At 42.8% G+C, this 25,660-nt stretch overlaps 1 protein-coding gene across 2 annotated transcripts in view; it reads right to left on the reverse strand.

The window, feature by feature from the left end:
* The window catches only part of Snx13 (sorting nexin 13), a 100,324-nt gene extending 84,337 nt beyond the window's left edge, over window positions 1–15,987 (reverse strand). Inside the window, exon 1 of one of the 2 annotated variants that reach the window (XM_057782297.1) lies at window positions 15,131–15,987. In XM_057782297.1, coding sequence (XP_057638280.1) covers window positions 15,131–15,550 — 420 coding nt within the window. In that variant the 5' untranslated portion in view covers window positions 15,551–15,987. The remainder of the gene's footprint in view (window positions 1–15,130) is intronic. The other variant, XM_057782298.1, reaches the window with a different exon arrangement.
* Between the last annotated feature and the right edge of the window lie 9,673 nt (window positions 15,988–25,660).

The raw sequence follows: 25,660 nt of genomic DNA on the forward strand, positions 1-25,660 counted from the left end.
AAATAAATCTTTTTAAAAATTAAAATGTTAAATATCATATTTTAAATACACCCCTACAAACTGACCCAGCACACTGAAATGCGCTTCGGACAAACACCTAGCAGCAGCAGCTTGAACTACACCCAGTCTTCTCCTCAGGCAGGGTTTTGAGTCATTATGTCCTTGACATAACTAAGAAATTGTTTCATAGAGAAAAGCACTGTTCAACTTTAATTTTCATAGCAAAAAAGGAAACATCAAAAACGAAGTTAAAATCTTAGAAAGCCATGTTTCTCAGTCAGTTCCTATTCTATAACACTGTTCTCTTCAGATTTTTCTGAGTAGTTCAGAGACTACAATAGATACATAACGGACATGACCCAGCACTATGTCTGGCATGTCTGGTTAGCGTGTCACCTGGTCTGCTCTCCTGGGGCCACACTGCAGCAGTTAAAGACCCTGGAAGTCAAAGTCACCCTCTGCCCTCATCTGACTCTAATAGCTTGTCCTAGGGAACTAAGCTCACACACTTTAGCATGACTAAACTCAGTTTACACAACAACAAAGCTTCATCTACCATTTGTGGTGGTTTGAATAAGAATGCCCTATAGATTCCTACATAGATTTGAATGCTTGGTCACCAGGGCATGGCACTATTAGGAGATGCGGCCTTGTTGGAGTAGGTGTAGCTTTACTGGAGGAAGCAAGTCACTGGGGGGTGGAAGCTCAAGCCAGGCCTAGAGTCTCATTCTCTTCCTGTGGATCCAGATGTAGATCTCTCAGCTCCTCCTGCATGGTGTCTGCCTGCATGCCACCATGCTCCTTAACCATGATGATAATGGACTAAACCTCTGAACCTGTCAAACAGCCCCAATTAAATGTTTTCCTTTTTAAAACCCCTAAGACACCAGGGTTCCTCTCTAAGGAGACAAAACTTGTATAACAGCGGCAGTTTGGGACACAAAGCAAAACCAAACATATTCATAAAGGGCCTATGTTTTTCCTTCATCCATATAGACTATAATGCTGCAGAACACTGGGCTGCAGAGATGGCTCAGTGGTTAAGAGCAAGAATTGCTATTGCAGAGGACTCTAGTTCAGTTCCAAGCACTGCTCTGGACAGCTTAAATACCTGTAACCCCAGCTTCAGGGAAATCAGACACCTCTGGCCTTCACAGGCCCCTATACTCACAGCACATACCCACACATACATGCACAGCCTTAGTTGGGGTTATTGTTACTGTGATTAAACACCATGACCAAAAACAACTTGGGAAGAAAGGGGTGTATTTGGTTTATGCTTATATATCACTGTTCGTCACTGCCCTGAAGGAAGTCTCAAGCAGAACAAGAACTTGGAGGCAGGAGCTGATGCTGAAGCCATGGAGAAGCGCAGCTTATGGGCTTGCTCTCCATGGCTTGCTAAGCCTGCTTTATTATAGAACCCAGAACCACCAGCCCTGGGATGGCACTGCCAACAATTAAGAAAAGGCCCTCCAGGCATGCCTAAAGCATGATCTTATGGAGGCATTTTCTCTTCTGAGGCTCCCTTCTCTCTGATGATTCTAGACTGTGTCATGTTGCCATAAAACTAGATAGCACATATTTACACACAATTAAAAATAATTTTAGAAAAATCAAAAAATACTGAATATTTCTGGTATTTCCAATTCTTAGTTTCTGGGGTTTGTATTTTGGTTCTGATTTTTTTTTTCTGTAATACCTATTCAAAGGAAAACCATTTCTTTAATGGTAAGCGGACAAAGTAAGATTCACACTGTGCAAACCTAATACTGGTAACCCTAATTCTTTTCCTACATAACAGGTAGCCTATGTCTAACCAAGCAATATGAGCTACTATTCACTAAGCTCTCACTATTAGCTCAGGACCTTTGCTAGCTTTTAATACAGCTACCTCTAAGAACCCTTTCATGAGTAAGTTTTATATAACCCTAACCCTAACCAGCACCTTAAACACCTGGCCACTCTTTACGAATGTTACTGGGAATCTGCAGGTATTAAGGGAACTTTCAGGGTGTGTTCTGGCGCTGTCGGAGTTCAACATAAGCTTCCTTTAGAAGGCTAAGGTCTGTATGGTGGCAAGGCAAAAGATATCAAGTCAATAACTAACTCTGAAAGTACAAGGAGCTTAATAACTCAAAGATGAGCCTTTTTAATCAAGATAAATTTAGGGAAGAGTCATGCAATTACATTGAACTGCAACTTTAAGAAAAATGTATAAATTATTTTATTTTTTCATTTTGCAAATAAACATGAAAAATATTTTTATACTCAAATAAGTACAACACAAAACATAAATATTATACATGTTAAATATTCTGTGGAGCCTAATTTACTAGAGGGAATAAAAGGGATGAAGGTTAGGTAGAAAATTCCTAAGAGGGAAAAGTGTAGGCCTTAAATCATGGACAGAACAGGAGAGTTGGGGGAGGGGCCAACAACACACAGTAACAGACAAGAAAGGGAAAGTCAAGTACAGAAAGGAAGGAGTAAGACCGGCTTCACCACAAAGGGCCTTGTGGCAGCGGAGCAAGTTACTGTAACAGAAAGAGTGGCTCCCTGAGAACAAAACACTTCTCTGTTACATGAGCCTGCCTGCAAGACTGCTGTATAAAGAGATGAACATTATCTATCTGCCTAAATATTTAGTTTTCATTTATGTACACAAAAATTTTATTTGCAATAACATGGCCCTTTATACTGTGCATATTGGAGGGATTAATTTTACTGCTCCTCACTTTCTGGTTCCCTATAACAAATGTTAATAAGATTTAATGAATTATAAAACACACATCGACTTGACTTTCTAAGACTTTTATTTCAATTGCTGGGAATGACTTTACATGAAACTTCATCAAGCTGACAAGAGGCCCAGGCTTTGCATATCAGAACACTGCATGACAATGGCACTGGTGACATATAATATGAGTAGTCCACAATTTCCTCTTCCCTTTCATCTATATTAAAGGGTTTGTGGGCCAAAGACACAATCGTTAACCAAATTTTCTGATTATGACCAATTTACATTACACAGGTGTCGTCCTTTTTGTTTTCCTCTTGAAAGTAGGTATGAAACTAATTCTTAAGATTTACACTAGAAATATAATACCTACATTAAAAAGTTACTAAAAACTGACAAAGGAAAACATTAAATTATCTGGCTCAAAGAGAATGGTTCTGTTTAGCATTTTAAAGCCTCTTCAATGAAACAAAGACAACAGAAGACAACTCAAATTCTAAGTCTAAAAGAAACCTCTTGCTATTTATAGCCAAAGAAATAATCATGCAGCAAAGGACTTACTCAGTGTCAGTTCTAAACAGGACTCAGCATGGACCACTTCACTTAGTACTCATCAAAACCTATGGGGCAAGTACTACAAGTAGTGCAGAAAACTGCAGTTCAGAAAGGTCAAAAGATGCTTAGAATGACAAAAGTTGTATTCAAACTCAAGTAACCTGGGGCCAGTCACCACTGCTAACCAAAAGCACCCAACTCTTAAGAAGGTCTGTGACCTGCAGAGTGCCTCTTAGCTACTCTTCTACTGCTGTGGCCAAGGCAGCTCGGAGAGCACAAAGTGTCTATGGTGTCAGGGGGCTGGAGCCCATGATGGCAGAGGAAAGGCAAGGCATCAACAACAACTAAGAGCTTGTATCTGGAACAAATGGGGGGGGGCAGAGAGCACAACCCTGGAGCCCATGCCCAGTGACACACCTCCTCCAACAAGGCCACACTTCCTAGTCCTTCCCAAACTGTTTCAAGCCATTCTTATTCAAACCACCACAAAACATTAGAGGACCTATACAAACACAATCTAAGTTCACAGACATTCATTCAAGGGTTCTTGACTGTAAAGTGAAATTTAACAAACCGTGAAATATTCTGAAAGCCTACTCATTTTAATAAAGCCTGTATGTAGTTAATATGCACTATTTTCTGAAGTCTGCTGTATAGTTCCATACCCTTTATGTATTCTATTCTTTATGTTTTCTCCAACCTCCCTCTCCTTCTACCTAACAGGATCAAGCCACTGCCATATTTTGTATGGAACACTTAGGTCACACAAGAAAGAAAGAAAGAAAGAAAGAAAGAAAGAAAGAAAGAAAGAAAGAAAGAAAGAAAGAAAGAAAGAAAGAAAGAAAGAAAGAAAGAAAGGAAGGAAGGAAGGAAGGAAGGAAGGAAGGAAGGAAGGAAGGAAGGAAGGAAGGAAGGAAGGAAGGAAGGAAGGAAGGAAGGAAGGAAGGAAGGAAAGAAAGGAAGAAAGGGCAACACATTACACTTATTGTAGTCTGATTAAACATCAGTGTTGTTTGTTGTAAGAAAAAAAAGCAGGGTGCTGGAGAGATGGCTCAGTGGTTAAGAGCACTGGCTCCTCTTCCAGGCATGAGTTCAATTCCCAGCAACTATATGGTGGCTCACAACCATCTGTAATGAGATCTCACGCCCTCTTCTGGTCTACAGACATATAGGCCGGCAGAATACTGTATACATAATAAATAAATCTTTTTTTTTTTAAAGTATATCTCAAGTTCAGAAACAGAAATCAGAAACCAACTACAAAGTACCTTATGGCTTGTAGAAACACTTGGTAACATACATCATCATATCCTGAAGTCACATCAATACCTGATAAATTTATGTAATAACTGAAACACCCTGAAATTTTGTTTCACAATTAGCTCTTCCATTGAAGTCTATTTTACAACCTCCAAGCCTCAAGAGATGATGACCTGAAAGGCCATTTTTTGCATATGTTCATTGTTAAACAACAATGAGAAAACTTAAAAACACACAATGCAAGGGACTACATATCTATCTTGTTCCAAACCACAAGCAGGCTAAAAATAGTCTCAACGTTTTGGGAACGAAAGCGATCCTAGATTAAACAGAGCAATATCCAAGGACTTTTCAAAATACTAGGTTAAGGTCAAAGAGTCATAATTCACCTTTGGGTTTTTCAGAAATGCATGAGACTGAACTATGTCAGTAAACAGGAGGAAACAGTGTTATAGCGTCAACAATGATGAACTATCTCAGTTGACACACACTAGCTTCGCATGCTACTGAATATGCTATGCAGATCATCACAGAAATGAATTATTAACAGCAAACTCTCCTGGTACATATTATTCTGTAAACAATGGGTGAATACATAGACAAAATGACCCTCAGTGCTCTGTGTAACTAAGAAGCATTTTAATCTGAAGAAGGACGCTTAAAAGAAATCCCACACTAGCTCAGACAGTTATTTATTTAGGGGTAGACTCACAAGTCACAATCCTCCGCTGGAATGGAGAACAGCAACCGAATCCCGCAGCAAAAGAGGCAGGACGAGCGCTTTACATCGGCATAGTGTAAGAGGGCACAAGTAAGTGGGCAGGTAACTGAAAGGCCACTGGCGGTAGGAATTCCAGCACCTCCCCCTTTGTTTAAATAAGAGAGATCTAAGCCTAATACAAAATTATATACAATAAGAACAAATATACTCAATAATTATCCTACCCTAATGAGTTTAAGTCTTGTATAATAAATAACCTGGCCAAGTCATGAGAGGAAAGTAACTACAACTATCTAGTCTTCAACCCCATCGAAGACCTAAGAAGGGAAATAATATTATTTGAATAGGCAGGAAGTGCCATCAAGCAACTTCCAAAAATGTACAACAAATGACAGAGTCAACTGGCTACCTGGGCAATCACACCAAAGTCTCATTTGCAACTTTGAAGCAACAATCTTTGCCTAAGGCCTAGAGTAACTGACAGACCATTTTCAGAGGCAGGAAATTTTTCAGAACCGTTTTATACTGTCTTGGCAAGATTTGACAGTCTTTTTCTTTGTGTCTTGCTTATCCATTTCCAGATACCATGTACCTTGTCAGTGGTTGAGGCATGGGCAGTTCCTTGCCCAAAGGTCAATCATGCCAAGAAGAAAACAAACTCTGAGTGGAGTGTCTTTGGTGCTCAACATTCACTTGGGAATAGATCAGTGCACTGTATGGTGGATATAGCTTTTACTCAAAAAAAAAAAAAAGAAGGGAGGTTATATGCTGCATGGTGCTACCCAGAGTTTAGGTGGTGAGGATGGCTCCCACCCAGCAGTCCTAGAGGGAGAGGTGAACTACATCCACCATATTTAAAACCTGAGAGAAGCGGACCCAGCACCCAGGGCCACTGAGACCAAGCTGCTTAACATTTTAAGAAACGCTTCTGATCAGAAAATAATTACAGATATGCAATAAAGAAAAAACCAGATTAAAAAAGACCTCTAAATGGGTCACAGTGTTGGATAATATTATATCCTTCTGGAGTCTTTGATGGAGTTGAAAAATTTATAGCTATAGTTATAGTTTTCCTTAGTTATGATAAAAGATAAAGTAGATATAAATACTGTAACTGTAATTCTTGCTTGGTATCTGTTTTGTTATATGTAAGTTTACTATTTTGAAGTTAAAGCTTTCCTTTTTGTTTAAACAGAAAAGGGGAAATGGTGTGGGAAGTCCTTCTGTCTATGTGTTGCTTTTATTGATTAATGAATAAAGAAACTGGCTTGGCCCATAGCATGGGAGGAGGAAGGCAGAGTTGGAGAGAAGCCATGGAGCTGCCAAAGTCAGACATGCTGAAACTTTGCCAGTAAGCCACTGTCACATGGCGATACACAGATTAAAAGAAATGGGTTAAAATAATATGAGTTAGCCAATAAGAAGCTAGAGCTAATGGGCCAAGCAATGATTTAATTAATACAGTTTCTGTGTGATTATTTTGGGTCTAAACTAGCTGGGCGGCTGGAAACCAACAAGCAGCCTCCTGCAACATTAATCCAGAGAATCTGATAGCACCTGCACATTTTAGAAGTGTGACTGCCCTCAAATTTCTATCTCTGAAATCAATGATTACATTTTTATTCACACACATATATTTGTAAACGTTAACAGCAACATTAAAAACCATCAAGCTGAAACATTCAACAAAGTACCATGAAAATCATTAGAGATAATTTAGGTGTATGTCTAAAGATGTATAGATGTGCCAGGCAGTGGTGGTGCACGTCTTTAAGCCCAGCACTCAGGAAGCAGAGACAGACGAATCTCTGTGATTTTGAGGCAAACCCGGTCTATAAGAGCTAATTCCAGGACAGCTAGGGCTGTTGCACAGAGAACTCTGTCTCGGGACACTCACAGATGTGTAGATGAATAAAAATTTTAGGGACTCATGAAATCAGAATACCATGTAATCAGAGAAACAAGATAAAAATTTACTTTATCAAATTCATAGTTCATTACAGATAAATTACAACCTGTTATTTTTTTTCCCTGACGAAGAAACAAAGACACTTACATTCCTAACTCAGGCCCTCCCTGCTCAACTGCTTCTTTTCTTTTCCTCACTATTTTTATGGGGGGTGGGGGGTGGGAGTAATCCAACTATCTAGAAATAAAATGGCCAGCCCATGTACTTAACTATATAAAATCTCTAAGACATATAAAATATTTTTATATAAAATATAAAAATAATTATTGTGATACCTTAAATTCATTCAGACAATCTTATCTATTTTCCACCTGTATTAATTTTTCTTGAGGAGATGTTTAATATTTATTCTGTCAACACATACTTCAGTGTAAGGTACCCAATTTAAAGTGCTATTTAGACTTTGGGGACACAACTTTAATCATCAGTCTCAAGTACTCACACTTACAGGAAAGTAAATAAACAGAGATCAGACCAGAGTACATGTACTATTTTCACTAGGGTAATGGGATTTGGCATCTGTCAGTAGAATGTGATAAAACCACTCTAAGGATATGTAAGAGTCTTTAGAAAAAGAAGAAACAGACTCAAAGGCCTTACGGGCTTAGTTTAGTGGCAGACGGCGGACTCCCAACACCCACAGAATAGAGAAAGAACAAACCAGGGCTCACAGGGCTCCTCCTCCAGCTCCTGACTTCGCTTCAGAGCACCTGTCGGGAATTGTGGGATGCTGAATCAGAGCTGCCAGTCATCATCCCAAGGCCCAGCGAGCAGCTGCACCTGGCCTTGGAGGGCGAAGGCAAGTGACACTCAACTCTAAACCACGGTCTCCAACCTTCTTTCCCTCTTTAATTTCACTCTTTAATAAAATGCCTTGTTTCATTCTGATGACAGAATCTGAAAGGCCTCAGTTCTGACGGCCGAAGTGGCACAGAACTAAATTTAGCCATGACAGTGAGGTTTCTGAGCACAGGTTTCCAGTGTGACCCACATCACCAGATCATCTTCCGATTCTTCTAACACAAAGTAGCCATACTCTCACTTGGTAAACAGGTCTACCTTTAACACAATTTTAACTAAGGCCTTGGCAATAGTATCTACAACAAGTTTCAGTTTTCTTTTTATGAATTTACCAAGGTATTATTATCTCAGTTTTACTGAGAAGGAAACCAATGCTTACAAAGTCCACAGGACTACTTCAGGATCCACCTTACACAGGGATCGGAGACTCGTGCCTCTCAATGCTCAGCATACGGGTTATTTGCATGCTGTCTCCCTAATGAGATTGGTACAGACTTAATGACACATCACCACTATTCCAACATGTGTGTTTGCTTAACTATAACCACCTTTGAAAGTTTAAAATGATTTAAAAGCTATCATTTGCTTCAATTCAAAGTTCCCTTTCCTGAATATTTAAGAAAATATTTGCATAATAAAACCTGACTCTGAAACTGAATTCTAGAGTTCTGTCAAGTGAGGAAACATAAGTTTGTGAAACCACAGAATTTCAAGACATAGTTTGTTTAAGCCGTAACCTGAGAAACTTGCTCAGGAAAAGAAATCTGTGACATCCTTCATCTTTCCCATCAAATGGCTCATCAGCAAGCAGCCCAGGGAAACGCAGGGCAGACCTAGTTTTCCCTTCCTAGCTCATGTTCCCTAGTGTTCACTGCTGTTTAGCTGAGTGCTCTGTTGATCCCACTATCACAGTCTACCTCAATATGCCCTCAAGCCTTTTACTGTAAACTAGAATTGACAGAATCATCAGGAAGCATGAGGACTACACACAGCAGGAATATTAAATCAGAACACAGCACCTTTATCATCTGCAAGTGGGCATGGACATGCAGGTAGTGTTTACATTCAGAGTTGTACAGCAAAACATTCTACAATGATCATATGATGTATCAAGGTCTGAAAACTCTTAAAGCTTATTTCCTGCTCCCTCCTGACATTGGTTTCCCCAAACAAACTATAGGAAAGTTTGTAAAGACATAACAATTAGTGCCATAGTGCTTCTCATCATAATCTAATAATATACCAATTATACAACCCTTTATCAATTTCTGAGGGAATTGATCATCAAACTAGATGGAGATTTACATAACACACAAAAGGCCCTTGGATTTCGGGTTGTGGTGTTAACTAAAATATCACCTAGTTTTGCTTTGTTTGCAATCATATCACCTCTGAATATACAAGAGTCATGGTGACACATACCCAGAACCCCAGCTCAAAAGACTGGAAGATCTAAAGTCTATGCCCAACTGGTGCTACATGCTAAGGCCCCACTGCAAAACAAAGAATTAAAAATGAGAGAGAGACTATAGGCATGACGAATTAAAAATAATAAAAATAAACACTTTATGTTAAGTATCCAATCTCTAAAAATTTGGAAAAAATACAAAAGTTAAGTCCTTTAAAATTCTTGAAAATAGGTATACCATAATTATTTTCCAATTAAAAGTAAATCTTAAGTTGGGGGCGGAGCATGCACATGATGGAGGAAAAGATGCCTGCCACAGTCTGGAGATCCAAGAAACAGGTTGTAAAATCAGTTCTCTTTATCCACCTTCACATGAGGTCTGCGGATTCAACTCAGGTCGACAAGCTTGTACAGCAAATGCTTTTTATGTGCTGAGCCATCTCACAGGGCCCCATATGAAAGTTCAGAGATGGGGACTTCAGATCCCCTGCACCATAGAAGATGATCCTAGCAGCACATATCTGGAGTCTGTTACTTCTCTGCTGGGGCAATGGACACAGGAGATACAAGCGGCTCATTGACCAGCTAGGCTAACAGAGTAAGTGGGGTCCAGGTTCAGAGAGACTCTGTTTCATATGTAAGGCAGACATCAGCAGAAAAAGACACCCTTCCAAAACCCTTGGGTTCCACAAGCACAGGCAAGGGCACACACGTATGTGCACATGTCCATGCATGCATGCACACATACAAACACAAGATAAATAGATTTTAAAGACAGAAAACACATGTAACAATAGAAAATATTGGCAAACACAGTTCTGATAAGGGGTTACAATTTAAAACACAAGGGATTCCAACCATTTAAGAAAACAACCTATTCCAATAGTAAGCAAATGATATGAAACACCTACTACAACCAACATGAAGATGAAAAACTGTTCACCATCGGGAAAATGCAAATTAAAGCTACAATGAAATATTACTTCCTATCTGCTTGTTAGAATAGCTACTATCGAAAAGATCAAAGATACCAACAGTCCCATGGAAACTAGCATAGCTGTCAAGGAATAAGATACATGGCCATTCTTCAAAAACTGAGGCAGAACTACTATTCGCTCCTGCAATTCAAAGAACTCTATGTCAAAGGGGTATGTGCGCTGTGCTCATGACGACACTTCTCGTAGTATCCAGAGAGGTGATCACCTTCAGTGTCCATCAGGATGAATGCACAGGGGAGGGTTTTCTACAAGGTGGGTGGGCATGCAAGCCGGCACAGGAAACCCAGTCCACCGAGCCAGAGAAGAAGTGCTTCAGTTCACACAGGGAAGAGACGCCCGGTTGGTCTAAGGCTACAAAGTTTCTAATAGGGAGATATTTCGAGGTGAGTGGCTTAATCCCAGCTCTCCAGAGGCAGAGGCAAGCAGACAGATCTCTTGAGGTCAAGATCAGCCTGGTCTACCTAGTGAGTTCCAGGACAGCCAGGGTTTTGTGGTCTGTATAGTGAGACCCTGTCTCAACAAAACAAAGTAATATTCAGCTTAGCTCTTCTAAAAACACCAAAGAAGGAAAGTGTACACTACCAACCAGGGTCATTCCAGTGAAAACCTTCCACGCCCTTTGCAAAGTCCTTTCCACACCTCTTCACGTGCCGCAAATACCGATAAGCCTCCAGAGTTCTCGCTCTGGTTAGCAGCCTTTACAATGCCATTAATTAATAATTAAAGAAGCAGCTCATATAGTTTAAGGATTAATCGATCCCAAGAGTATTTCCACCATAAATATACTAATCAATAAATACAGCCATAGTATTTTATGTAGTACTACAGGCAAGTGTGTGTGTACAGTCAGTCATGTATGTAAAGGGTCCCTAGCAGCTCAGACCCTTTTTTCCTTGATACACAATCATCCACAAGCATTTCTGGAGTCTCCATGGCCACATAACTTTGCAACAGGCTATAACTGTATCACTTTCCTTCTGAGTCAATCACCCATGGAAAGCATCTAGCAGTCCTCCAGAGAGGAAACTGATTTCATTTTCTCTGTGCAAGTATCCTCCTAATTTATCTGAACCACAAGGCCTTTTCATTCCTTAACAAGCCGGGACTTCTAAGAGTCCTGCCATTAAGGCCTTTTCCATCTGTTTTGTGTCTGCTAACCTTGAAGTAAAACACCAGTATTCATATCTAAAAATCAAAAACACTGTCATAAACTCATTGCCACACACTCACAAACCCAGGCACTTCTGTCTCTCACTGTCTCTCTCTTCTGGTTGTGGGTTGTCTGTTTTTGAGGCAGGGACTCCCGTAGCCCAGACTAGCTTTAGAACCAAATGTCAGCCTTGCTCCTTGAGTTTACACTTCTCAAGTGCTGGAACTGCAGGTCTGAACCATCCGGCCCAGTCACTACTTGTGCACTCACAAAAATGACAGTGCCTGACAACTGATCACACAAACCAACGGTACGCCATTATTCCCAGAACCAACCTGGCACATTTCCCCCACCGCCTACACCTTCACTTTGCTGTCAAACCACCGGAATCATTGTCCTAGGACAGCTTCTAGAATAAAGAAAACCTTAAAAGTTTACTAATGAAATTCAGTGATATTTAACAATATCTTAATAGTGAGAAAATTCACACTAATTAAAACACATTCTGAAGTTTAAAAAGTCCCAATTTTGAGATGTAAAGTTAACTATTAATAAGCAAAAGGCAAGAACCTATTAAGCAAATAATTTTCAACCATATCATGATAAATTTTTGCAAATCTTATAGGAGAAACATTGAAAATACTAAGTCTTAATAGGGACCAAAGCAGAGGAAGAAATCTTAAGTGCATGTTAAAAAGTAGTTTCATCACCCCTGCTGGAAAACATGAAGACACACGAATACACAAAATGAACAGTCTTCCAAATAAGTTAACTGCTTATTTTAAATTTTAAAATTTAAAAATTTTAAAGCAAAAACTGAAGCCAAAAGTTAAAAACAAGGGCTGCCTAAGTAGGCTTACACTTTCAATTCACACGAATGTCATTTCACAGGCTTCAAAGTTTGATGTACGTATTATTTTGCTTAAGTGAATAATATTCCCTTTTGCCTTACTTAAAATAGCTCTTAATGAATAACTCACACATTATCTCATTTCCACCGTTTCAATTAAATCTATAATTTGATAAATGCAGAACTGGATAGTTTTGTGTGAATGCTTATTATTGATATTACGATCACATATCTATGTATGCCCACTTCTTTGTTTCTGTTTTTAATTAAGAACAGCATAGTGACAACATCAGAAATGGAATGGACGTAAAAGGACAGGAATGGAGGGAAGGAGGGAAAGGAAGAAGGGGAGGAGGAGGACTCTACACTATGAGGACACAGCACAGAACTTGAATGAGAGCACTCAAGTGTGACTCTTGCTCTCGTTTTTAACTCTCAACCTGCTTTGTCAGGAAGCCAAAAGTGACAGCGTCACCGACCTGAACTCTCTGCCTGGTCTCTGACCAGGGAAACACCTGCTAAGCGTGACCAACAAAAGACTAGGAAAACCCCTCAGCAGGTGGTGCAGCCCTGTAGATCCGGAGATCTAACACTAACTAAACCCAAAGACCTGGTGGCTGGTGTTACCACTTGCAGACAGACATGACAGACAGACGTATGCGTTTGCACACACACACACACACACAACACACACACACGCGAAGTCATTTGTATCTAAAACACTTCAAAATGGGACTATTTACTGGGCTTTAAAATAAAAAAAAAAAAAACCAGAGAAGTTAAGTTCAGCAAAAAAGCCTCAAGTAATGAATTCTCTTCTGTTCAACTGCTGACAATATTCAGAAAAGGAAGTAAAATGTTTTTAAACTGGTCAAGAAAGCTGAACACTACTGAGGGCCGCTGCGCAAAGTGGTGGGTCCTGAACCGAGTCAGGACACCAGACTCCTAGCTCCAACTAGTTCACTAACAACTATCTGACCTTGGACAAGTCTCTGGACTTCAGTCAGCTTGTCTACAAAATGTCTACGGAAAATCACAGATGAGATCAAAGGACAATTTAATCTGAGTTTTACTTTAGAGAGGCAGCCCAAAGTGGTGCTTGATAAAATAACTCCATAGGAACTACCAACAGTGGAACACTACCAAGCTCTGCCACTACCAAGCCAGTGTGTGTACACACACAGGTACACACACTGACACACACTGCAACAAAGGAAGGTTTACTACTATCTGTGACCTGTTTAAAACACTTTACTGAAACTAAGCCGTATAAAAATACAGAAGCTTAGAATGAATGCTCGGTCTATCCAAACCAAGACAGTTACGCTGCCATTAGCTCACTATTTTCATTGTGAAAAGATCAAAACTCTAAAAAGTCCTATCAAAAGGACATGCCATACTACACAAACACAGGTGACTCAGAAAAGTTACTAACACTAATATAAGGCAGCTTCTCGCCAAAATATGAGAATAAAAGAAACTGAACTGCTATTTGCTTTTTTAAATATACAACTAATGACAAGTTACGATAGACCACATTCTGTGACAATGAAGGTAACCAGAAAACTAAAGATAAAATGTAGAACTGGGAAACGTGAGGTGAACTTCTAACTATTAGGAACGCGTGGTTCCTCAGTTAACAGTCAACCGGTAAGGATTTCTCAGGTGCGACATATATGCCAGGCTCAGGACACAGACGACAAATGAAGCTGCAGCTTCTTAGCCAAGTTCCAAAGGCTTGGAAAGTTCAGTGTGTCCTATTGTATCGTCGCTCTGAGCACAGTAAAAGCCACTTGTCTCAAATATTTTATTTCCCTTTCAGGCCAGTGTAGGACTGCTTCCCAATGATCACTAACGCTGCTTAGGACCCTCACAGCAGCTCACAAGAATGCCCATACCTGTCCCTGACATCGGGATCCTCACAGAACCTCAAGTGCGCACGGTCCTAGGATTTCCCTAAACCCACGGCGTCAGCCGTCCACACCTGCACGGACCATTCGCACAGCCATGTCACCTCCAGCCACTAACCGAGTCGCCCCGAGTAAGTCCTACCCCCGTAAGGTTTTGCCAGTGCAGGCAAACTCTACTTCTTCAAAGTGGGCACTGAGAAAAGGGAAACCGATTGGTCCATCGCCGCTGCCCTACTTCCATTTCGGGACACAGGAGAAAAACTGTTCCGAGGGGGTCAAGAAGGTGGACGCACGGCCAACTCAACTTTGGGACCGGGGCACCGACTGCGGGAACGCGACGGGATGCGGGGGCCGCGACGGAGGGCGCGAGGCCGGAGAGTCGAGGCGGCGGCAGGCAGAGCGGCTCGGGCCGGCTGCCCCCGGCAGGATGCTGGTCCAGCCCGGTGAGGCCGAGCGGGCCCGGCAGCGCGGAGACGCGGACCGGGCGGAGGCCGGCCTCGGGCACCGGGACGCGGCAGGGGACACAGCGGCGGCCGCCTCGGGGCAGCGGGGCGCGGACGCCGGGAGGCAGCGGCGGCCGGAGGAGGTGGAACTCTGCCGAGTCAGCACCGCGCCCACTCGGGGGCACTTGTGGGAGCCGGCGGCCGCCCGGGAGGGCCGGGTCGAGCCGGGTCCGGTGGAGCCGCCGAGCGGGTCGGGCCCAGCGCCGGCGTCGGTGCCGCTCGCTCGCCCGCCCGCCTCTCAGGTGAACAGTGGGGCGCCGCTTACCTCTGTTAACATCATTCCACCCCGGGGGAGTGAGGTCCTCCCTAACCTCGCCGCATGGCAGCAGCCGTCGCAGCAGCGGAAACGACCCGGGTCGCCGCCAACGGCGGCAACTGCTGCTTCAGTCCCGTCCCGGGCGGCGGCTGAACTCGGCTCCGCTGGCTTCCCCCCGGACGGGCCGCTCGCGACGGACGCGCCGCCATCTTGGAAGAGCGACGTCCGCGTCCCCCCGCGACGTGCGCTCCTATTGGCCGGCGCGCCGGGCGCGGGCGTCTTGTGACCGTCTCCATGGCGCCGGCGCGCGCAGGGGCGGAGGCGGCGGGCGCTGGGTCGCACGCGACCGGGGAGCTGGGCGGCCGGCGGGGTCGGGGATCCCGGGGGAGGCAGGGACGCGGGCGGGGATCGCGGCGGAGGGGCGTCCATCGCGCATGTCCCCCGACGCGGGCGAGGAGAACCGAGGGCGCTCGGGACACGCTCGGGACGGCGCCTCCGGGCGCGGGGACCTGAAACTGCAGCCGCCCCCGCCCGCCCGCCCGCGCCGCGCTGCTCCCCGAAACTTGGGCAGAAACTTGTCGCCCTGCCTCCCCAGCGCTCCGGTTCGAGTCGTCCGCTGGGCGAGCGACAGGTTGTCGGTGTGATCCCGGGCGGATCGTCTTCTTCACCCCGATCCTGGCACAGTTAGGGCTGCTGCCTCGCTGATTGGCCAGAAGCTGCCGAAGCTCGAAGGCTTAGGGTTTCTTCCATAGAGACTCTTAAAAACCAAGCGGCTTTTGCCCGGTAGCTGCAGTCTCCATAGCATTATTGGGGTTTATTTTTAAAGTTGTATATAATTTATATAATGTGTTTATCTGCCCGAAGAAACAGGTGTCAATAGATGTCTCTGTCAGTAGTCCCGAAGTGAATGGCTGAGACCAGGACACCTCTCTCAGACCACCTGTAAGGTGAATTACAGTAAAACAACGCCCGCTTCTTCCTGACTGGCCATGAAGGAGTTTTCCTGAAGAACCTCGGCCATTACCAACGAATTTGCAAGGAAACTGAGAAGTGTTTGGACTTGGGAAATAAAATACTTGCATCGCCTTCTTACAAAAGGTTTATTATAAAAGGGATTGTGGAAAACTAAAGCCAGCACTTACTTCCTGTGTACTGGAATCTTTGCCCTTAACAATGGTACTATTGTGCTAAATGTAATTTAAGGATGTGCTCGTAAATTCTAACAGCGAGGAAAGCAACTGCATTACAAACCCTGTATTATCTCCCTTCGCTGGTGTCCACCCGAAGAAAAATTGATTTAAGCAATCATGTACTTTTAAAAAAAAAAAAAAAAAGCTGCTCCATTTAAAGTAGTAGAAAGTAGTTTTTGTTTTACTCTGCAACTTATATCTAATTTCTCCTTTGCTGGAACAAGGGCATTCTAACTTCTGCAATACAATAAAATATATTTCCGGTGGTGACAGATTAATCTATAAATAGGAAACAAGATTGAAAACTACAAACTGCATTGATATTAAGAGAAACCAAGAGAAGAGACGACAAGGAACCTGGAAGAAGATACTGTTCCAACCTGTAAATAAGAATGCAGAAGTTTCATTAATGTTTAAAATAGCAACCAGTGAATTAAAACTTTAATTCAGCTGTCTGGCCTGAGTAGTATGTTCTGTTTTTCCATCCTTTCCCCTTCCTAGAAGCAAGATTCTTTCACTTGGGGGTAGGAAGGAGCTTTTCTTTTCTTTTTTTTTTTCTTTCTTTTTTTTTGGTTTGTTTTGAAACAGGGTTCTTTGTGTGGCCCCAGACCCTGGCTGTCCTTGAACTTGCTCTGAAGACCAGGTTTGCCTTGGACACAGAGATCTCTCTGCCTCTGCAACTGCCTCCTGAGTGCTGGAATTAAAGGTGTGCTCCACCATCGCCAGACTGTTTTCACTTTTTTAAAAAGTAGTAAATTAGGAACCCTCAATGAGCACACGCAAAGCCGGGGTTAACTCCTCAGCAGCACAGAAATCAGGTGTCGTAATAGTTGTCTGTGATCCCAGCTCTTGGGGCTGTAGAGCCTGGAGAGATGGAAATTCAGGGTTAATGTTAATTTAAAAATAAATAAAACAAGTTCAAGGCCATCCCAGGATAAGTGAGAGCCTGTGTGAGGAGAGAGGAGTGGAAATTTTGAGTGTGCATGCCATTAGCATTCAGAACTTTGTAAGCCTGGGAACAAATCACAATTCCCAGCCCTTCCAATCTAATTTCCCAGCCAAAATCTTTTAATATGACCTAAAAATCCTGTGCTGATAGGCATCCCGGTCTCCACCTACCCCTTACCCCCCAACACCTTCCACACAACTATTTCTATTAGGCCCACTCCCTGCTCCTATAATAACTGGGCATCCTAGTGCCCAAAACCTTGGCACAATGAACTCTATCCGGAAGAATCTTACCAAATACCAGCAGAGACACCTTTGCCTCCCATCTAAAATGTTGCTTCTTCCCTACCATCTTCTCCTCTTTGCTCTGGTCTCTTTTTCATGGTAGCTGTGCTTACGAGTTTCTTCTTATTTTCTATCTCCTAGTAGAATGCAAGCTTCGAGGAATCAGGAATTTCCTCTATGTTCAGTGATCTCTCCTTAGTGGCCCAAGTGCTGGACGGGTTCGTATGTGGCACAGAGAGGATGCTCAATGTTTCTTAAATGAACAGTGAGACATTGCCCAAGAGACCTCAGGAAAACACCCTAGTGAAAACCAGAAACAATCCCTTTGTGTTGAAAATTAAACTACTTAAAAACTAAGGTGGCACATTCTTATTTTGCAGTTATGAACTATATCTCTAGATGTCTTGTTACTCTTTGATAGAGTCTCAGTGTGTTCCTTTAGCTGGCCATGAACTCACTCTCTAAGCCAGGATGACCTTGAATTTTTGGTCCTGACTCAGCTCCTGAGCAGCTAGGATTACTAGCCTGTCCAACAAAACCTGGTTTCTCTTGACTGACTTACACATATGTTGGATGTGTGTCAATTTACTAGCAAGGAAAGCAATCAAGTAAAATACATTATTGCAGAAAGTTACGGAAATTGAGTTATGTAGCTGGAAAAGAAAATGCTTACAGAAGGAAGTAACTTAGAAATCTAAACAAAGTAAGCCCCTGTTTAGAAAGGGTCACAACTTCTTTCTGCGTGGCCTCAAGGACATCCTATTCCTATTCCTATTCCTATCAGCTGCTCGGAGGAAACCTGAGGCTGGAGGATGCTGGACTGGCGATAAGAAATTTAAAACAAAACAAGCTTTCTTACGAAGCACATGACCCTTTCTTAAGAAGCACAGGTCCCACAGCTGTGTGGATCTGCCTGGTGAACCCTGGAGAGGATGTCACAGAAGAGGGGCAAGGCGAGTTAAGCCCTAGATACTTAAAACAGGCCCCCGACCTTGATGTCAAAGCCTTCAGAGACTGAGAATGTCCATTGCCAATTTCTTTGGTTTTCAAACAAAAACTATCTTTACATATTGAGCTCCCCACAAATTGGATCTAATTTCATTTTGAGAAACTGAAAAAGCATATGTCATTTTCTTCCCAAATGAATTGCATCTCTCCAGCAATTTTTATGTTTACATTTTAGCATCATAGGCCAATTTTAGTTCTATTTCTTACTCACAATGATACAGACTCAGATTATACAATGTAGTGCTGTGATACATGTATTCACTTAAAAATAAAATTAGCAAAATTGTATCTTGTATTATCTTTATGTTGAAACCTTCAATATCCTCACTTTTAACAAATTTGAAACAATTTATGCACTGATGGTCCTATCCTGAGCATTGAGTCTTAAACTTTAACAAAATCCAGAAACAAAACCAGCAAAGCAGAACTGGAGTAACATACTGGCCACAGCAATCCATTCTAAAAACAGACAACAGGGCATCTGTATTCTGCTAGATGTTAGTAGGATAATTCAAATCAGGCAAGCTTTGAAAAGCCTAGGATATCCTTTCCTTATTGAGGATATACTGACCCAGCTCATTAAGACAGAAATATTATGGGGCTCTGCTATCAGCACACAGAACCCCAAAATGATAATGTTCAGTTATCTCTGCAATAATAGCTGTAAAATAATATTACACTAAGATCTTTATAGAAGGACGTACTTCAAATATGTAAAAGCTGATACCTTAGTAGTATAATAATGGTGTTCCAATCAATAGTTTTATAAACAAATACTTTGGCTGAGCGTTGTCTCAATGGATAAAACGCTTGCCATGTGACCCCTAGGCCCTGAGTTCTGACCACCAAGACCTGTGGAAAGCTGATCTGTCTCTCCTTCAGGAAGAAGAAGTTTGAAGGCCAGCTTGTCTGGTCTCTGCAACAGGAAAATACCAGAGACTGCCTCCTATAAAGTAGAAGGCAAGGATTGCCACCTGTGGTCCTCTGCCCACACACGTGCCCTAGCGCATGCACGCCCCCCCCACACACACACACACATGCAAACACAAGATTTTGCTTTGTGAATTAAAACCACAAGTTAGATGGAGACAACTTTTCAACATTTTGTTCTTATTCACAGAAACTTTTCTTTGGTGCCTTTTAGTACAGGCATTGTAGCGGGCAGGGAGCTTCTGAAGGAGGACTGGCAGATCCAGGTTTCAGGGGCGCTTACCGAGAGCACACAGACCTCACTGGAGTGGATGTGTGTGTTGGTGAGGGGCTTGCACCTCCATGCTCTGCCTGAGGAGGAAGTCACAATGCCCAATCCATTCCTAGAAGACGGAAATGTGGGCCACTGCTCGTCTCTGGGGACGGCGCACTAACAGATTACGTGGAATTCTTTCCGGTGAGAGATTTGCCACTTCTCTATTTGGAAAAACTAGCTTGTTTGACAGTCTCACACGTGAGTTTTAGTCACTTGCGTCCTTCTTTCGTCCTCTCTCCTCTCCCGCTGAGACCCGTCTTCCAGCAGGTCACCCTCACTTCCATGTCTGCCTTTGCATCTATCTTGCCCAATGGTGGTGGGGACGTCACCTACAGGAGCAAAGGGAGCATCACATTACTTACATGGGGGGTGGGGTACATAGATACTTCTTTTATACTGCTACTTATAATCCAATGCTAGTTTATTGTTCTCGTCCTCTGCTTTTTATCCAGTGGAATGCATCTAGTTGTCTTTTGTCCCTTTGCATGTATGTTCTCATCAGTGTGGGAAGAGGTGTTTTTGTGCTTCTTTGGTTTTTTGTTTGTTTTGTTGTTATTTGGTTGGTTGGTTGGTTGGTTGGTTGGTTGGTTGGTTGGTTGGTTGATTGGTTTTCCTTTTGGCTACTTCCTCTACTTTTGGTCACATGGGCTGAAACTGGCTCTTCCTTGGCCTAACCTACAATCAGCCATCTCAGAGAAACCTCGGTTCCGTTTATTGGGAAATAATACTAGAAACAAGACCTGGACTCTAGGAGTGACGTTTGCTGCTCGGCCTGTTGTTCATTATAGACTAGTGAAGTGCACGTGGTGTCCTTCTGTCGATGTGCTGCTTTCATTGGTTGAATAAAGAAACTGCCTTGGCCTTTTGATAGGGCAGCACTTAGATAGGCGGAGTAGACAGAACTGAATTCTGGGAAGAAGGGCGGCCGAAGAACAGCCATGAAGCTGTCAGAGACAGACATGCTGAATCTTTCCCAGTAGGCCACTGCCACATGGTAATATACAGATTAACAGAAATGGGTTAAATCAAGATGTGAGAGTTGGCCAGCGAGAGGCTAGAGATAATGGACCAGGCAGTGATTTAATTAATACAAATTCTGTGTGATTATTTCGAGTGTATTTCGGGTGTAAAGTAGCTGGGACAACAAGCAGCCCGCTCCTTCTGTAACACGCACAGAGTAACAACACAAGTTACTCTTCTTGTTGCTGTGAAGAAGGTCCCAATAGAAGCAGCTTAGAGATTAGTTCTAGATCAGTTTGAAGAAATACAGCCCATCATGCCATGGTGTTATAGCTCAGCCTATAGCGCAGCAGACTGCCGACCAGGGATAGAGGCCTGCTTCAATCATCTGTTTCTGTCAGCCGTACCACACAGTCCTCAGGATTCCACATCCTTCCAAAACAGTGCCACTTGGGTGGACACCAAGTGTTCAAGCAGCTGCACCTGTTGGGGACACTTCGCATTCCAACCAGAACAGAATACATACTATATATATATATATATATATATATATATATATATATATACCCATATATACATGCTTGTGGATAGCCATAAGTTAATCATAGCTGGGCATGCTAGTGCAACCCAGAATCCCACCACCTGGGAGGTTGAAACAGAAGTTCAGGTCAGCCTGGGGTAGATGACTCAGATCTATACACTAACAAAGGGCATGCTAACCTCTCCAATCCTATCTGTTATCAGAAGCATGATTCTAGCTTCCTTTCCTTAATTATGTGCAATTCCTCTTCCACAGTGAGAAGCTGGCTTCCTCTCAGCTGTTTATATTTACTAAATTGTTCAATTTCAATATGAGTAGAAAGGCCAAAGAGATAACTCAATCAGTAAAGGACTGATTTTGAAAGCATGATTTCCCGAGTTGGATCATCAGAACCCATGTACATACGCTGAGCATGACGGTACACACGTGTCATCCCGGCACTGCGGAGGCGGACACAGCCCACTGGCCAGTCACCCCAGGCAGTGGTGGGCTTCAGGGCAGACAAGAACCTGAAATAAGGAGGACAGCACTCCCAAGGGCACCAGATGTCTTCTAGTGCACACACATACACACACACACACACACAAAGACACACACACACATACTCAAATGCACATATAAATAGGCACACGTGTGCATTTATAAATGTGTGTATAGCAATATCAGAATTATTAGCATGTACTCTCATGGGAAACATTTGTCACCCAGAGTACAGAGCTGATGCCTGCATAAGCTCTTTTACAGACCCCGAACGTTTCCAAAGTTGCTTAGTTTAGCGGTTCGTCTCCCACAACCTTCGGTGAGATTGTTTCGTGTATTCATAATACAGTTAGATTCCTGGTGACAGTTTGCTTTTGTTCCTGAGATCTGTGTGATCTAAATGGATGAGGGTTTTTGTTATTGGCTTTTAGTTTTTTAATTTGGGAATGTTGCCTCGCTTCCTGTGCTGCGCATTTCCATGAGTCTTCTTCTCTAATACTATGTACCCAGCATCACAGAATCATATAGAATGCTCTCAGGGCCCTAAAATGTAAGGGGAAGTACATGAAAAGATTGTTTTTACACGTTTGTCTGTAGATCTGAACAGCCAATGATTTTATTGTATAAACATATTCTCTGTAATACCCAACCACCTCATGCTTACTGAGTTTTTATTGTGTACTAGATTCTAAGTGCCTCCTAACAACCTTTTAAGATAATAGCAGTTATTATTCCCACCTTACAAAGAGGTAAAGCCAGAGAGTTCAAATATTTGTTCAACTTTATACAATAAATATAATAGTACAGTCAATAGCTGAAGAAATGTGTATGCACATATGCTCATATCCTTGACATATACGCATATCACTTTACACAGACACGTGTGTATATCACGAGAAGTAGATGATTTAGGTTTGGATGCACTAAGGTAGCACTGGGCGTCAATCACAAGTGTGAAGACTCTGACCTTCTGTTTCTGTCTTCAGAGAAGGAAGTGACCAAGCCTGCTACGCCTCCTTCTATAAGGCTTACCTCAGCTACTTCCATGTTTACAGAGGAAGGGGGATATCAAAGACTGCCATTATATTGCTTCCTGTCTCTAGCCAACCTCTAAGGCTGTTTGAACTGTTGGAGGAGTTCTGTCACTTTTCCACAGCACCGCTGATGTTAGTCTGCCATGCCTGCACCCGCGCATCAGTGAAATTTCTAAACTGAAAACTACTTGTAGTAAACACACAAACAACTAAATGGTGGAGATGTGACACAGGTGCCCCCGGAAATTCTTGCCCGTGGAATAAAAATAAAGCCGGGAACAGAATGTTCGCAGCGTGGCGCTGTCTGGGTATTAATAGCCCGAAATCCTCCAAGTGAGAAATCACCAGTTAAATTTTTGTTTCTTTTTCTGTAAAGGCAGGGTTGAAACATACAGTTAGGTTAGCCCTGCTCTACGGCCCATGGTGCAGCATGCGATTGCAATCACTGGACAAAGCTTAGGCCACAAATCCAAACTGCTTCGGGTCCTTCTGCCTTGAAACTCTGACTCTAGGCGAGAAGCGAGCTGCAGTTGCCTTTCCTAGGGCTTTTCTTCAACAGGCACGTTCATCACCACCTTTTGCGAGACCTCCCGCCGCCCCACAGCGGCACCCGCTGCTGTGTGCTGTTCTGTGCGGTGATGGACTTGCATTGCCACCTTCCACTGCAGAGAAGACACCTCCTGCTTGGAAAGCCACGTGTGCAAATTCAGGAGCAGAACTCAGAAGAAAGGTGTATGTGTGTGGGGGTGGGAGTCAAAAACCAAACAAAGCAAAGGACACAAAAACAGCTACAAACCCTGCGGACATAGAATTAAATGATTAAATAAAGGGCGTGTGAAACCACTCCCTTCTTGACTCTATAAGGATATTCACCTCTTTTGCATGGGAAAGATTTATAATTTGTCTTGTTCATTAAATCAGCAAAATGCTGAGGGTTTCACATTTTATTTTTAAAAATAGATGTCCTTTTCGGGTTTTCCCGTTGCTGGGGAAGCGTTCTTTCCGTTGCTAACAGAATGCTAAATGTTCTGCCGTGAATGGGGCCTGTTTGCTTATATTAGTAGGAATGATGAATGAAGGATTATATACTTTTTTTTCTGTTTCTATTTTAAAAAAAACCCACCTGCTTTGAAACACATGATTGTCTACTAGTTAGCAGGTAATTCTTTAATAGAAACATGGGGAGTTGGCTGATTTGTTTATGCATTGTCTGATTAACCTTAAAGTGGGCTGACTATTCAAATGCAAAGATTGCAGATGGCTGCGGATTTCACTCTGGGAACGCTACTATCACTCACCGTCTGGTGATCAGGACTTTTAAAGAAGGCATTTCTGCTCTTCACATTTTTCCCTGACAAAATTTAGCCTCAGTTAAGGAAAAAGAAAGTGATGGACCCTGACTCTTCCTTCAAATCCTACAGTCATAGAATTAAAACACCAGCCACTTTGTTGGTCTTTCTACAGCTACAGTGTGCTTCCTTTCTCTGTGTCTCGACAGAAGCAAGGGAGAAAGGATTTGTGTAACTCACAGCTCAAGTGCAGCCAGTCCAGCATGGCAAGGGAGTCTCGGCAGCAGGAGCTTGGGTCCCTGATCATATCACATCCACCATCAGGAGACAAGGGCAAAGGTTGCAGAGCTACTTCAACCCCCTTTCTGTTTATTCAGTCAAGGATCCCAGCCCAGGGAATGGTGCCGCCCACAGAAGGCAGATCTTCCCACCTCAATTAATGTAATCAGTACAATCCCACAGGCTTGCCAGAGGCTTATCTCCTGAGGAAGTCTAGGTTTTGTCAATTGGCCACCAACCCTAACTATCACACTCTACGTAAGGAAGAAGGCTTATGGGGGAAATGTCACCAACAACATACTGTGATGTTTAGGTATACCCAGTGCTCAAGGGTGTGTGCAAAAGCAGCTCTCTGACTAGGGAGTCAGGGTGGACATCGAGGTAGGGAGAGTACCAGTTGGACTGACTCGGGCACATAGTTTGAGGCCAGCTTCCTTGTAAGAACCCTGCTTAAACAACAGGAGCTGAGTGTAGATGTGTGGTGGACACTATTAGGTTTTCAGCACTAGGGACAGAGGCTGTGGCGGGTGGATCAATGGAGTGCGAAGTCAGTCTGAGTCCTAACTATGGATTAGAGGCCAACCTGGGGTACATAATAAGATTCCCATCTCAAAATGAATGAAAAATAAAAAAGGAAAGAAAAGACTACCTGACTATCCTGTGCTTAAGATAGGACTGAAGGCCAGGCTGTAATGGTGCACACCCTTAATCCCAACATGCAGAAGGCAGAGGTAGGAAGATCTCTGGGTTTGAGGACAGCCTGGTCTACAGAGCAAGTTCCAGGATAGTTGCAGGGCTATGCAGAGAAACCCTGTCCCAAACAAACAAACAAACAAACAAAACAAAACCGAGACAGAGAAATAGAGATAGGAAGAAATGTGTGGCCTTAAAGTTAAACTATGTATTATTATGCTTATTATGGTCTTAAGTATGTTACTGTGAAAGACCATTTTTTTTTCATTTTTTAAAATTGTGTGTCTCTGTGTCTGTGTGTCTATGTGTATGTATCGGTGTGTGGGTCTGTGTGTATGCCTGAGTATGGGTCTGTGTGTGTGTCTATGTGTATGTGTCTGTATGTGGGTCTGTGTGTATATATGTGTGTCTGTGTGTGACTCTGTGTGTGTGTCCATGTGGGAATCTGTAGGGAGTTCTATGGGGAATCTGGGTGTAGGTCTGTGGGAGGACTGTGTGAGGTCTGTGTGTTAGGAGTGGCTATGTATGACTGTGTGTGGTGTATGAGGACATGTGTGTGTCTGTGTGTGGTGTATGAGCACATGTG

This window comes from Chionomys nivalis, chromosome 10 (genome assembly GCF_950005125.1).
Source record: "Chionomys nivalis chromosome 10, mChiNiv1.1, whole genome shotgun sequence".
Classification (NCBI taxonomy): Eukaryota; Metazoa; Chordata; class Mammalia; order Rodentia; family Cricetidae; genus Chionomys; species Chionomys nivalis.